Raw genomic sequence first — 13,007 nt, forward strand, 5'->3', positions numbered from 1 at the left:
CTGTGCGCTGGGTAGAGGACAGATATTCCAATGCCAGTATTTTTCTCTTTTTAATTAAAGTGCTGCCCTGTAATAAACTTGCACTTTTGTCAGGTTTGTTGGGTTGTGACACTACTTATACATCCCTTAATAGGGTACAAAAGTCATTTACCAATCACCTCCGAGATCAAAAGCAATGTATCGTGCATTGATGAGGTATATATAGTAGCTTTTATTTCCCTAATGAGCAGTCTCCTTGGTTAGGACCTTGCCAACTTGGCTACACCACAAACTCCTCCGGCAGCTGGTCTTCTCCCAAGAGATCCAGAGACAGGCAGTTCATGGATCTCTTTCCATAGAGGGCGGACTTGGTTTTGCAGTCTGCTGTTGAATAAATGCAGCCGTAGTTGGCCAGCTTATCCTCCAGTGCACAACCAAATGTGTAGCTGTGGGAGGTGTCCGAAGATAATGTGGAGCTTAGCGGTGGATGCCGATGCTTGTAAAGACGGATGTCATCCAAACTCTGGCTGTGCTGGTCTGCGCAGCTCCTGTCTTTAGGCTGTCTCACCTGCCGGTTCAGTAAGAGACAGATGAGGAAATGACTATGAGCTGAAGCACAGCACTTACATAGCCTAAGGATGCTGGTTCCTAATGCTTATCGGAATTTTCTTAAACTGTTCCTGTTACCTCAAACCACCCCCATCAGCTTTCTGAAGGTCATTGTCTTAATGAAGAAGCTGTGAACCATAATGAAATTGTGAATTCACTTAACTGCCCTTCTATTTCATCCAGATTCTGATTTCTGTACACTGTGTCCCTACTGTCAAGTACAATGAATGGAGCATCTGACAGGCGTAAAGCGTGGCCAAAGTGACACTTCCTGGCAGAGCTGGGGTGGTCAGCCTCTGGCTACATATGAAGAACAAGCACTAGAAAACATTGGGATGGGGTCCATTAAAAATTTATGAGCTAAAAGGAAGGTTCAAGAAAGCAACTGTGAAAATTGATGAGCTTTGTGCCTAATTTTAAACACAAATGCCAAGTACAACTAATCCACACATTACGCAGAAATGGAAAAATTGGCGCAGTGAACCAGTAGTAGCATTTAAAGGCAGAATTCATTTAGCAAAAGCAATAGCGGCCTAGCCTTTACTGAGGAATTACCCACCAGCCCTGGCTCTTGATAGTTATTCTTTAAATTGGTTTTAAGATTAAATTCTAGAAATACAGCATTCAAACAAAAACACTTACCTTATCAATGCAGACATAAAACTTTGTCCACATATAAATCGATAGAAATGTTTATTATAAATATATACAATTTTCACACACACTTTCAAAAGCACTCAGCATTGGCTCAACTCTTCTGCTATGCCAGGCTGACCACCCCAGCTCGGCCTTGAGAGAAGAGTTCGAACATAGAGTGCTTTCAAAAATCCTACCAATAATACAGTTAATTCAGTTACACAGCCTTGTATATAAGAAAAAAGGCCCACAGTCACAAATTGACTATTCAGTATATATGCTGGTAAAAGAGGCAGCCATTAGAAAGAAAAGAGCTGCTGAAATGTGTTATCAAACCTATATTTAAATCAGAACTATTCTTATAAAACTGTTAAGGTGTCTGAATCTGGGGCCAAAATAGACTGATTATCATCAGTGGAAAGCACTGTTTAAGTGTGTGGTCAGAAACAGATTAATGTAAAAACAGCATATCTTACTCAACATGTCTGCTCCCTGTGTGTCTGAGTCACCTCTGTTCAACTCGACAGCAGAAATAAGTTTTTACTATGGTTTGTCCTGCAGAACCAACAATTTTGGAAGAATAAGTTGGATTCTATTCTAGTCTCATGGATCAATAAAAGAGACTGGTAAACTCCAACTGGAGATTATTTATCACTGTTGACCATGTCCAGTAAGAGGCAGAAAGACCCCAGATTAATTTAAGAGAGAGAGATCGAGGAAGTGTTTGCAGATGGAGGTGGGGGGAGGGAGAAAAAAAAACAAACCAGATTTTCTTAGCTGAGCAAGTTTGATTTGGACTCAGAGGGAATAACTGGGAATCCCCATGATAGAGTCATATTAAAAAAGTTTGTTTCTATTACTATAGCCACACTTTGAAATATAAAAAGGTTTAAAGAAGTTTTTAAATGTAAGAGGTTTTTCAGAGGGCATGACAGTATTGCTTAAGACACAGTACGTGCTTTTGCCATAAAAATAGTTTCCTTTTCTCAGAGGCTTGGGGAAAAGAAAACAGACAGAAAAGTTCAACAAACAAGCAGCACAATGAAACAAACAGTAATAATTACAGACGGAGCAAAACCAGTCCCTCAGCTTTGAACCTCTTCCAACTTCAGGAGTGGAAAGGAAATTGAGTTTGCCTCTCAAATCCAAAATCACCCAAATGGTCTTGGCTCTGGTTTGGACCCAAAACTTGGAGTGGCTTATATTCCATTTCCTTTTTGGAAGCCTAAATCTAAGAAGGACAGTTTGCAAGATTTCAGTCTTGCTCACTCCAAACCTTCTCATTATAATTTGGATCCAAATGCTGCCTCCTCATCCCATCTCCAGTAGTAATTACTGGTCAGCTTCTGGTCTGATTTATGCCAGTGTAAATCCAGAGTAGCCCCTCTGACTTGATTTACAGCAGTGTAAAGGAGAGCAGAATTTAACCCAATATCCACAGTCAGATCCACCAGTCTCCTGTTTCCTCTTACCTGATGAAGAGATTCCACACTTTGGCCTCTCATTTTTATCAGTGTGACTTGTACCACAGAGAGAGGCTTCTGCTTAAGGGCTGCAGAGGAAGAGATTGAAGTTCAGATTATAGATTTGCACTGAAACATTTACAGCAGTTCATGTGAAAAGGCAATTTACATCTCCTCAGACGGTTACAATGTTCAGCGAGTCCCATACCACACACCTCCCAAGCTCATTTGAAAGACACTCACAGATGTCGTTTCAGTCACTAATACTCATGTGTCTTTCAACCTCAGGGCTGAGGCCAAAAGGCTGAATTAGAAAAACAGCATTATCAGGGCTATTTCATGCCCTACTTTCATATTCACATCAGTCTCGCCCTGCTTTAATGCTTGGAATGGGACATAGATTCATGGGTCAGAAGGGACCACTATGATCACTGGAGGCCTGCGTAACAAGGGCCACAGAACCCCACCAAGCTCAACAACTTGTGATAGAACACATCTGCCTTTCACAATGTACATCAGTTAATTCCTTCGCTGGAAAGGCTTACATATGTTTTCAAGTCACACAGAAGAGATGTTCATGAATCAATTAAAAAAAAAAAAATCGGAGATGGGTAAGGGAAAAACGGAGGCCATTACGGAGGACAGGGATGATGTTGCAGTATAATATAGCACACTTGCATTTCACCTCTATAGGACTTGGCTTCCAATCTGGTCTTAAGCCACAAAGAGAGAGAACTGAACTGTAACACAGCGAGCCAATTCCCAGCACGCCTGCCTCGGAATCCCTTCCGGATGATTCTGTGCTTGCCACGCACATCTCCATGAAACTACACTCAACCTCAAGGGGAGCATGGAATGACTGCAGAAAACCACCTCACCTTGACAGCAAAGTGCATCTAAAGCAAGAGAACTGACAGACTCTCCTTCAGCTGCCTCCTCCAACTGGTTTCTCTCTACAGGCTCATCCACAGGCACCTCCTCCGGCTCATCCACTGCCAGCTCAACCTCTGGAAGAGAAAGAAGAGCAGTTAACGTCATGTCTCTGCTGGGGAGTCATTTGAAGTTTCATTACCTCCTCCTTTCCATCACAACAGCATGGGACCAGGGTTACTAAACACCACATGCCCCCCCACTTCCTTACCGTCATCCTGAGAGTCATCTTCAGCTCTCCCTTTGCCACCACTGTCAATGCCAGAGCTGCCATAGCTAACGGTCGAGCTGCATGATTTCTCCTTCCGATGAACCCGATCGATACCGAAGGGCTCATCCACTGACATTTCCACTGACATCCTGTGCCTCGAATCTGCCTCAATACCAGACGTGTGCGAGCTGCCGTGGCTCCCAGTTGATTGACGAGATAGTCGATTGTTCCTCCGGCTGCCCCCACTGCTTCCACTGCCGTGGGAATGCTTATCCGAGGGGTCAAGGTCCATCTCCAGAGTGTCACTGATGTAGGATTCCCGATAACGCTTCTTCTCTATAAGGGGGGACAGTGGGGAAAGGAACCAATTGGAGATAAAACAAATTAAATCCAAACGGAGGTCCTAAAATTCATTGATTCTCTTCACCATGACTCCTGCTCTAGAGAAAACCATTGTAAGGAAGGGGGAGTAGAAGCCTCAAGAGGGGAGACTGTCCTGAGTTTAACATAGGACTGTGGTCTGTTGCGGTCTCAGCACGCTGATCAGTGAAGGGCCCATAATCTGAAGGAAATGGGGAGGGTGGGCGCAATTGTAGGGACACAAGGGAATTGTGTAGAAGTGGTAGGCGATGGATGGAGGCGTACGTGAGGCTATGCCCCCACTGGAAACATATCTTAATTGGGTCCCTCCCCACAAGTTTCTATAGCAGATCTTGGGGTCATTCAAACAGGAGCTAGCGAGATGCTTAGCTCTCTACTCCGAACAGACCATCCCCAGGGCCAGTATTAAGCACAAACAAGGACCACATTTTCTTCTTTGCTTCAGCCCCTTTCCACCACTCTGGCAGAACAGAGGTGCTGAAAAGTTAACAGATCTCCTCAGCCAAAGATCCCCCCCTCCCCCCATGTGCATCAGCTCCTACATCAATCCACAGATTAAATGGTGGGTCTGCAACACTACTGTGGCTCCTTGGCAAAGAGTCCCCTGATCTTCGCAAACAACTCTCACCTCAGACCTGACAAACTCATGGACACCAAACATGACTTGCAGGACAGTTATCCATAAAGAGTAACATCTAAGGTATCCACAGAAACTTACCTGTCAAGATTCATATTCATTGCAAGATGTCTGTATGGGTAATACTGAAGGAATTATGTATTTATACTGCATGTCTACTTTATGGACTGGGAGTGTAAAAAGTTAGTCACCAGGGGATATGTCTTGTGATGGCCCATTCAGGCAGGAGGGAGGTGTCACCCCACCCTGTTTAGCCAGTGATGCAATGCAAGGCTCAACTGACTGGCCTTGCTCCAAGACTTTCAATGGAAAGCCAATGGAGACAACTGCGAACAACTGAAACAGACAGGAGATCACCCTTCCTAGGAGTAAAGACAAAAACCTGTTTCTGTATAACAGAGAATATGGAAAGGCACTGTGGATCCATGCACTGAAGAGACATCTTGAGGAACAGGGGTGTTCTCATTAAATACTGGATCCTGATTCCTGTGAAGCCAGCCAGCTCGGCAACAGACTGAAACTTTGGGGGAGGAAAACCTACTTTATTAGATAAGAAAGGTAACTATTAAGTGCAGACCCACGTTCACATTTTACGATTTTGTTTTGTATTGCAAGTTATCATTTGTTTCCCTCACACTCTTGTTTCTAGTAAAATCTCTATCCTTTCAGCAGTGTCGGGGGCTGGGTATCAAAGGGGAACGCTTCAAAGGGGCTCAGGGACTGGGGTGCATCTATTGTTAACTTGCAAGGCAAAGAGAGCTGGCATAGCCCAGAGGAGAAGGCTTGAGTGGCTGTGACACCAAGCACCCCTGTACTCACATCCTACACACTATTGTAATAAGCTTTGTACAAAATAAGCTGGGTGAGGTATCATTTGAGAATGAATAACTCACTGATTATTAATATTCTTCCATGATGCATGTGTGCAACGTATATTAAGTGTTAGGACATATGCTGGAATGATTACTAAAGAGTGTTTAAACCAGGTATACCAGGCGGTTGGTAAACAGGTCTGTCTTAGATAAAGGAACTGTGTTTTCCCCACCTGGGAGTTGCTTCCAAAGTACTGTGAAAGAAGGAGAATGTGCTCACATATTGTGTAAACAGACCTTTTAAGCTAACAAGGGAGGGGAGGGGTGAGGCAAACCTCTCTCTAACAATTGAGGGAGAAGGGAGCATGGCATCTGCACCCAGCAGGAGAGAGGGGCTAGGTCTGGGTTTTACTTTCCAAAGAGTCCATTTCAAAGGTTTACTATTTATAAAGACAGGGGGCTGAACTGAACCTCAAACGAGAAGCAATTGAATCAACCGACTGTATACAATATTATTGTATTATAAAAGTGTATTGAGTGAGGTCTTTTCTGGAAGTTAAGGACATATATACATTCAGGGCTGGCTCCAGGCACCAGCTTACCAAGCAGGTGCTTGGGGCGGCCACTTCGGAGAGGGGCGGCACGTCCAGCTGTTCGGCGGCAATTCGGCGGACGGTCCCTCACTCCTGCTCCGAGCGAAGGACCTCCCGCTGAATTGCCACTGCAGATTGCGATCGCGGCTGCTTTTTTTTTTTTTTTTTTTTTTTTGTTTGGCTGCTTGGGCGGCCAAAACCCTGGAGCCGGCCCTGCATACATTGCACAACATTATTGTTCACCAGTAACAATACTATATGGGTAAATGTGGTTTCTTAATGATATTGTGGCCCCAGATTTTAAAACAAATAGGGAGAAACAGGTTCCCTTCCAGACAGGAGAGAAGGCAGTTATTTACCTGTCTCCTTCATAAATTAAGCATGGTGTGACCAGAAACAATGGGAGCTCCATTTACAGAGAAGTCAGCAGGGGGATAGGAAGCCCACAAGAAGAAAACAAAACAAAACAAAAAAAACAGCATGAGGCCATCCTGCCTCTTGAAACAAGTTCATTGAACTTTGGAAGATGTAAGTAAGGAGAGAAGCAATCTTTGGCATCCATCACAAGACAGAGACAAGGGAACAGAACTCGTGAACGGAGAAAGATGGGTCCTTCAACTAAGGGTGGTTGAAGTCTCTGGGAAATAAATACAGGTGAGAAAAAAATATCTTGAACAAAGCTTGTACCTTGCTAAGTTAAGTTTTAGACTTTTAGATGTGTGTTTTTCAATTTTATTTGCTTGTGACCCTTTTTAACTTTCTTGCTTTTACTTGGTATCTCTTAACCTATGTCCTCTTGTTAATAAATTTCTTTTATATTTACTATAAACCAACTCAGTGCAGTGTTTAAATGAAAGGGTGTGTTTATCCCAGTTAAGTCAATAAATTGTGATGTACTTCTGTGTCTCTACAAGAACAAATTTTTATTATTTCTCTGAACTGTCCAGGAGAAGGCTAGACATTACAAAGCACAGGGTTTGGGGCTGGGAGTGAGTTGGGAGTCACCTTGCTGGCTGTAACCAAGGCTGGGGTCAGAGCTGCCGGATCAGGGCTGCGTGAGACATGTATACTACTTGCTGACTGTGAGTATCCCAGGCTGGCTGCTACAGTAGCAAGGCACTGAAAGGCACCGAGCTGCAGGGCAAATGGTGACAACCCGACTGATCTGGACTGCCCCCCGACCAGACTGTCACAGTGCCTGCAAGGGTGGTGATGTTAGAGAGTGGACACCCAGCTAGGCCTAGGCAAGACTCCCTCATGCAGGAGGCAGGGGACAGCAAGGGACTCACACTGTGCTCCACCTATTCTAGAGGCAACAGTCAGCAGGCACATTTTAGTGCAGCCTCAGGGCTGCTGTAAACTATGACAGAGCCAGTACGCAATCAGTCCCAAGCCAAGGAGTCTCAACCATCTTTCTCTGTGCCTCCCATTCCTCTACCTATTGTACTTATATAGCCCCCCCATCACCCTAGTATCTGCACACTTCAGATAAACATCCTCACAACATTGACATATGAAGTGCAATCCTCCCTGTTTTACAGGTGGGAAATGGGGGCAGAGTGTTTAAGTGACAGTGGATATTGGGTGCAGCAGGGAACTTGGGCCAAGGACTGATGGGGACTGCTCAACTTACTGGCTTTTGGAGTCCCCATGCAGATTTCATTTCCTGGGCCAGCATAATCGCTTTATCTTCCCCCTTCCCCCACTCCTGGAAGCAAGATCAGACAGTGAAACAACTTACCTACCTGGCAGTGGGATGGGAAAGGGAGGCAGCATATGGCCCATTTTCACCAACCCCAGTTTGGGGCTCAGTGAATGCTAAAGCCAGCTGTAGTCCACCTTCCTCCAAGGACTTGTGAAGTCTGAGAGGTTGGGGTGGGAGGAGGATGGGGACAATACACCACAGAGCTTTAGGTTTCTTTAGACCAGGGGTAGGCAATCTATGGCACACGTGCCAAAGGCAGCACGCGAGCTGATTTTCAGTGGCACTCACACTGCCCGGGTCCTGGCCACCAGTCCGGGGGGTTCTGCATTTTAATTTAATTTTAAATGAAGCTTCTTAAACATTTTAAAAACCTTATTTACTTTACATACAATAGTTTAGTTATATATTATAGATTTATAGAAAGAGCCCTTCTAAAAACATTAAAATGTATTACTGGCACACGAAACCTTAAATTAGAGTGAATAAATGAAGACTCGGCACACCACTTCTGAAAGAACAGGAGTACTTGTGGCACCTTAGAGACTAACACATTTATTTGAGCATAAGCTTTCGTGGGCTACAGCCCACTTCTTCGGATGCATAGAATGGAACACACAGAAAGAAGATATTTATACATACAGAGAACATGAAAAGGTGGAAGTAGCCATACCAACTGTAAGAGGCCAATCAATTAAGAAGAGCTATCATCAGCAGGAGAAAAAAAAAAAAAACCTTTGAAGTGATAATCAAGATGACCCATAGAAGGTGTGAGGATACTTAACATGGGAAATAGATTCAATTAGTGTAATGACCCAACCATTCCCAGTCTCTGTTTAGACCTAAGTTAATTGTATCTAATTTGCATATTAATTCAAGTTCAGCAGTCTCTCTTTGGAGTCTGTTTTTCAAGTTTTTTTTGTTGCAAAATTGCCACCTTCAAGTCTGTCACTGTGTGGTTAGAGAGGCTGAAGTGTTCTCCCACTGGTTTTTGAATGTTGTGATTCCTGATGTCAGATTTGTGTCCATTTATTGTTTTGCATAGAGACTGTCCTGCTACTCTGAAACCTGTCACTTCTGAAACGTTGCTGACCCCTGCTTTAGACAGTCTCTTCAGTGAGTCACTGCTGAGCCCTTTATGCACTCACACATATGTAAGCTACCATTACATTCCTTTTGCTGGTTTACCCCCCGCCCCATCTCTCTCATTCTTCTGCACACCCCCACACCCTTCAGGCATGCCGGTCACCTCAAACCTGTCACTAGTGATTAGTGCTGTATTTAACTGCACCCATTGTGTAACTGAGCTTAGTGGAAGGAAGAGGAAAGCAAACTCAAGAGTAAGAGGGTAAGGCTGTAGCAGAAAAAGGAACAAGGAGGAAAAAGTGAACCTGAACCAGACCACCAGGTTGGTGCCTGGGTTGCTTGCCACATCCCATCTTTTACCGGTGGGCAACAGAAGTGAACGCAACCTACTGCGTTATTAACGACCTTTAGGAAGTGGGAAGAGAAGGGGGCTATCCTATACAATGAATTGATTTAGTTTATTTTTGGGTGTAATTTAACATCCGGATTCTTAAGGACTTCAGTCTTCCTTGCAAGGAATGCAGGATGTCCCTGCTCCACCTATCATTAAGTGACATGACCTCAGTCTTCTCCACATTACCTTGAGCTCTGTCTAATGCCTAGAGCTCTGGATATCACACGGATTTCCTAAGGACTAAAAGCAGGTGACTGTACCCTCCTCCCCCATTTTTATACCCTCATGCTCACTAGTTTGTTTTAGGGAGTTCAACTGCCAAGATAAATAATGGGAATCATGAGCATTCACAAAGTGCCCCCCATCCCAAGCCAAATGGATTCTGTGGATTTTTCCCAGAATCACTTTTCAATACTGGATTTACATGAGGAGGAGGAGGAGGAGGAGGAGATCAGCAATATTTTAAAATACAAGCCTAGCTGGCTGATGGAGTCATTATGCTGTGGCTGTACATACTGTTAACCTTAGGCAACTGAAATTATTGCCATGGCTACTGTGTTAGGTACCAAACTGAAATAGAAAGGGAAATCAGGAAGGAGTGTTCTTTTCCATACAAGCTGTTCCCTGCCACTCTTCCACACACTCCTCACCTTTCCTTCTCAAACCAACATAAAAAAGGAAGAACTTGAAGAAAAGTCCCTGTCCCACCTCAGATCCAATCTGTCTCCTTAGAAACTCTTGTCGTCCTACTCCAATGCCATTCAGTCTGCTTCTCAACAGTGAGGTGTAACAGACCTCCCACTCCTTCAAACAATCCTGGTTTCCACATTTGAGAGGAACTTTAGTGGCTAAGTCCACTGAAGCAGAAATATTGGACTTTGAGCCACTACAGCTCTTTTTGAACATGGAGAGGGGAGCTGCTCATGACATCAGGAACAGCTAGGAACTTAAAGGATCTATCAGGCTTTGCTGGGAGAAGGAACTAATGAAGATGCGCAAATGCTGGCTAATATTGTTCAAAAAAGTGACCAGGAATTTTGGGTGCCCAACTTAAGTAACCTTGAAGGTAACTGATTTTCAGAACGTGGAGAGCATTCCCCCACTCTGAAAATCATGCCCCTGTAATGTGTCAAGTTGGGCATCAAAAAAAAAAAAAAAAAAAAAAAAATCACTAGTCCTTTTGAAAGTCCTGGCTATTAACTTTGATTTAGATTTTTTGGCTCCACTGACAGAGGGCTTGCAAAGTTAAGTTGAGGATTGTTTTTTAGATCAAAAAAAGTTAAGTTGTATAACAGTGACTGCATGTTTAACATTCTGAAGTGTCATCCCCCCCCCCAGTCAGCCATGTGTTCAATCATTCAGAATTAATTTTAAATGCATAATACTTAGCACTTACATAGCACCTCGGTTTGTAAGGGTGTGTTAGTATCATTGTCCCCATTTAATGGACATTTGAACTTATTTACAGACAGCAAATATTAATCCAAATGATTGCAAATCAGCAGAGCACCAAGAACATGAGGCGGGGAGGAAGAATCATACATTAGGTATTAAAAACCAACCGAAGCAAAAAATAGTATCACGTTTTTATCTACTGTGTATTCTGATGGAGTAGGGGACACCCAGCTGGCTATTATTTCTGCGATGCATAATTTGCAGCTTAGCTAAGATCTGGTGAATTAGAGCAGCCAGACAGGGAGAATTTCACCCAAGGTGTGGAGTAAAACAGACACATTTTGGTTGAGAGTTATGTTATCTAGGCAACCTGCAATGATCATTCTTAAAATGAAAAACAAAACCAATTATAAGTACTCTGTGGAGCTGAAAAACTTCTCACTAAATTAAGACAACGTGTGAAGTATTTTGAGGAGCAAGGTAGCTTGTGTGGCAGGCCGAGAAAGGGGGTTCTGTATGTCCGAGCACTTAGTAGCTTAGGGACTGATCCTGCTCCCATGCTATTAAAAGGCAAAACTCCCAATTACTTCAGCAGTGGCAAGATTGAGCCCATCTGCACCAGGAAATTGACCCATCACTGAAAACAGTTGTCAGCAGGGGTTCTCCTGTATTGGTGTTCAAAGATGTTTAAATGCTAGTATAGGAGATGGGATAAAGCTATTTTCAAAACACTAGTCCTGGGGGAACTTACTGCTCATAGGTTTCAGAGTAGCAGTCTGTATCTGCAAAAAGAACAGGAGTACTTGTGGCACCTTAGAGACTAACAAATTTATTAGAGCATAAGCTTTCGTGGGCTGAAGTGGGCTGTAACCCACGAAAGCTTATGCTCTAATAAATTTGTTAGTCTCTAAGGTGCCACAAGTACTCCTGTTCTTTTTACTGCTCACAGTCATTGTCAGCAATGGGTCAATTTTCTTGTGTGGATAGGACTTGAAATCTGTAAAAGAAACAGAATTTTTAGGTATGCACTGAACTCCCATTAAAGTCAATGGGAGTTGATGCTCAGCACCTCACAGGATTGAGTCCTAAATAAGCCACAAGGGAATGGGAAAGAACTATCAGAACAGTGTGTGTGTCAAGCAGGTCACAAGTAGAGCCCACTTTGACTCCTGACATTTATGTATTTCCAAACCTGCTGCATTTTGTTTTCACAAATATTATAAGATTTGCCAGACTGGGTTGAGACCAATGGTCCATCTCGCCCAATATCCTGTCTGGTACAATGGCCAGCACCAGATGCCTCAGAGGAAGGCGCAAAAGCTCCATAATGGCAGTCGTAGAATACCCTGCCCAAATGCAGTGTGTTAATGTTCTCCTTTAGCAGATGACGGTCACATGCCATTGATTGGAACCCATATTCGTCAGTAACCTTCTTTACACACTGTTATTGGGATTAACAGTTAACACAGAAAACAGAACAACACAGAGAAGGGCCATACTAGAAGTGGCCAATGGGTCATCTTGCCCTGTATCCTGACTCAGGATAGCCAATGCTCACTGGTTCAGAGACAGATGTGAATTCCCCATAATTAACTCAAGTGGGCAATACTATACCACAGGCAGAAGTTGCTTCCTGACCCCTTCTGGGAATCATCTTAAACCCTGAAGCCACAGGATTGACAGCTCGTATCATTTTAATCACAATTTATATATTCAGGGTATGTTTAAAGATAAATTATTAGATGTTATGCCCATGTTACAAACATAAGCAATGTGTTCCAGATGGTTATGAAGTAACCTCCTGAATGGCTGGACTCGATCAATCTATAGCAATTGATTAACTATTTAGCAACCCTTCATAAATGGTACCTTTAATACAGCAGAGTGACCATGATTTGTAGCATACCTTGAGTAACTGCAGATCCTATCACAATTCAAATCTTTTTCAGAACTTATTAAAGGTCAAAATAAGATCGAGCGGACAATGAGCGAGAATCACCACTCACATCAGGAAAGGAGGAAATCTCCCTTTGTTTCCTGAACACAGTCTCTAGTGAGAGAAAACCCAAGTCACGCAGTGGGAGTCGTAACCATTTCATGCTAACCAACGGGAACAAACCTGATCCCTCTCCTTCCTCTCACCATCTTCACTTTCATGACAGAAAGGCTATCAAATAAC

General features: G+C 43.4%; 1 protein-coding gene across 1 annotated transcript in view; it reads right to left on the bottom strand.

Moving 5' to 3' along the window:
• Positions 1-259: 259 nt before the first annotated feature.
• FRMD1 (FERM domain containing 1) overlaps positions 260-13,007 on the bottom strand; it is a 45,738-nt gene continuing 32,990 nt past the window's right edge. Inside the window, exons 10-13 of the mRNA XM_065401723.1 lie at positions 3,829-4,164; positions 3,566-3,694; positions 2,697-2,776; positions 260-547 (exon numbers count right to left, since the gene is read on the bottom strand). Of these exons, the coding sequence (XP_065257795.1) occupies positions 260-547; positions 2,697-2,776; positions 3,566-3,694; positions 3,829-4,164 (833 nt within the window). The remainder of the gene's footprint in view (positions 548-2,696; positions 2,777-3,565; positions 3,695-3,828; positions 4,165-13,007) is intronic.

The sequence above is a fragment of the Emys orbicularis genome, chromosome 3, assembly GCF_028017835.1.
Source record: "Emys orbicularis isolate rEmyOrb1 chromosome 3, rEmyOrb1.hap1, whole genome shotgun sequence".
Classification (NCBI taxonomy): domain Eukaryota; kingdom Metazoa; phylum Chordata; order Testudines; family Emydidae; genus Emys; species Emys orbicularis.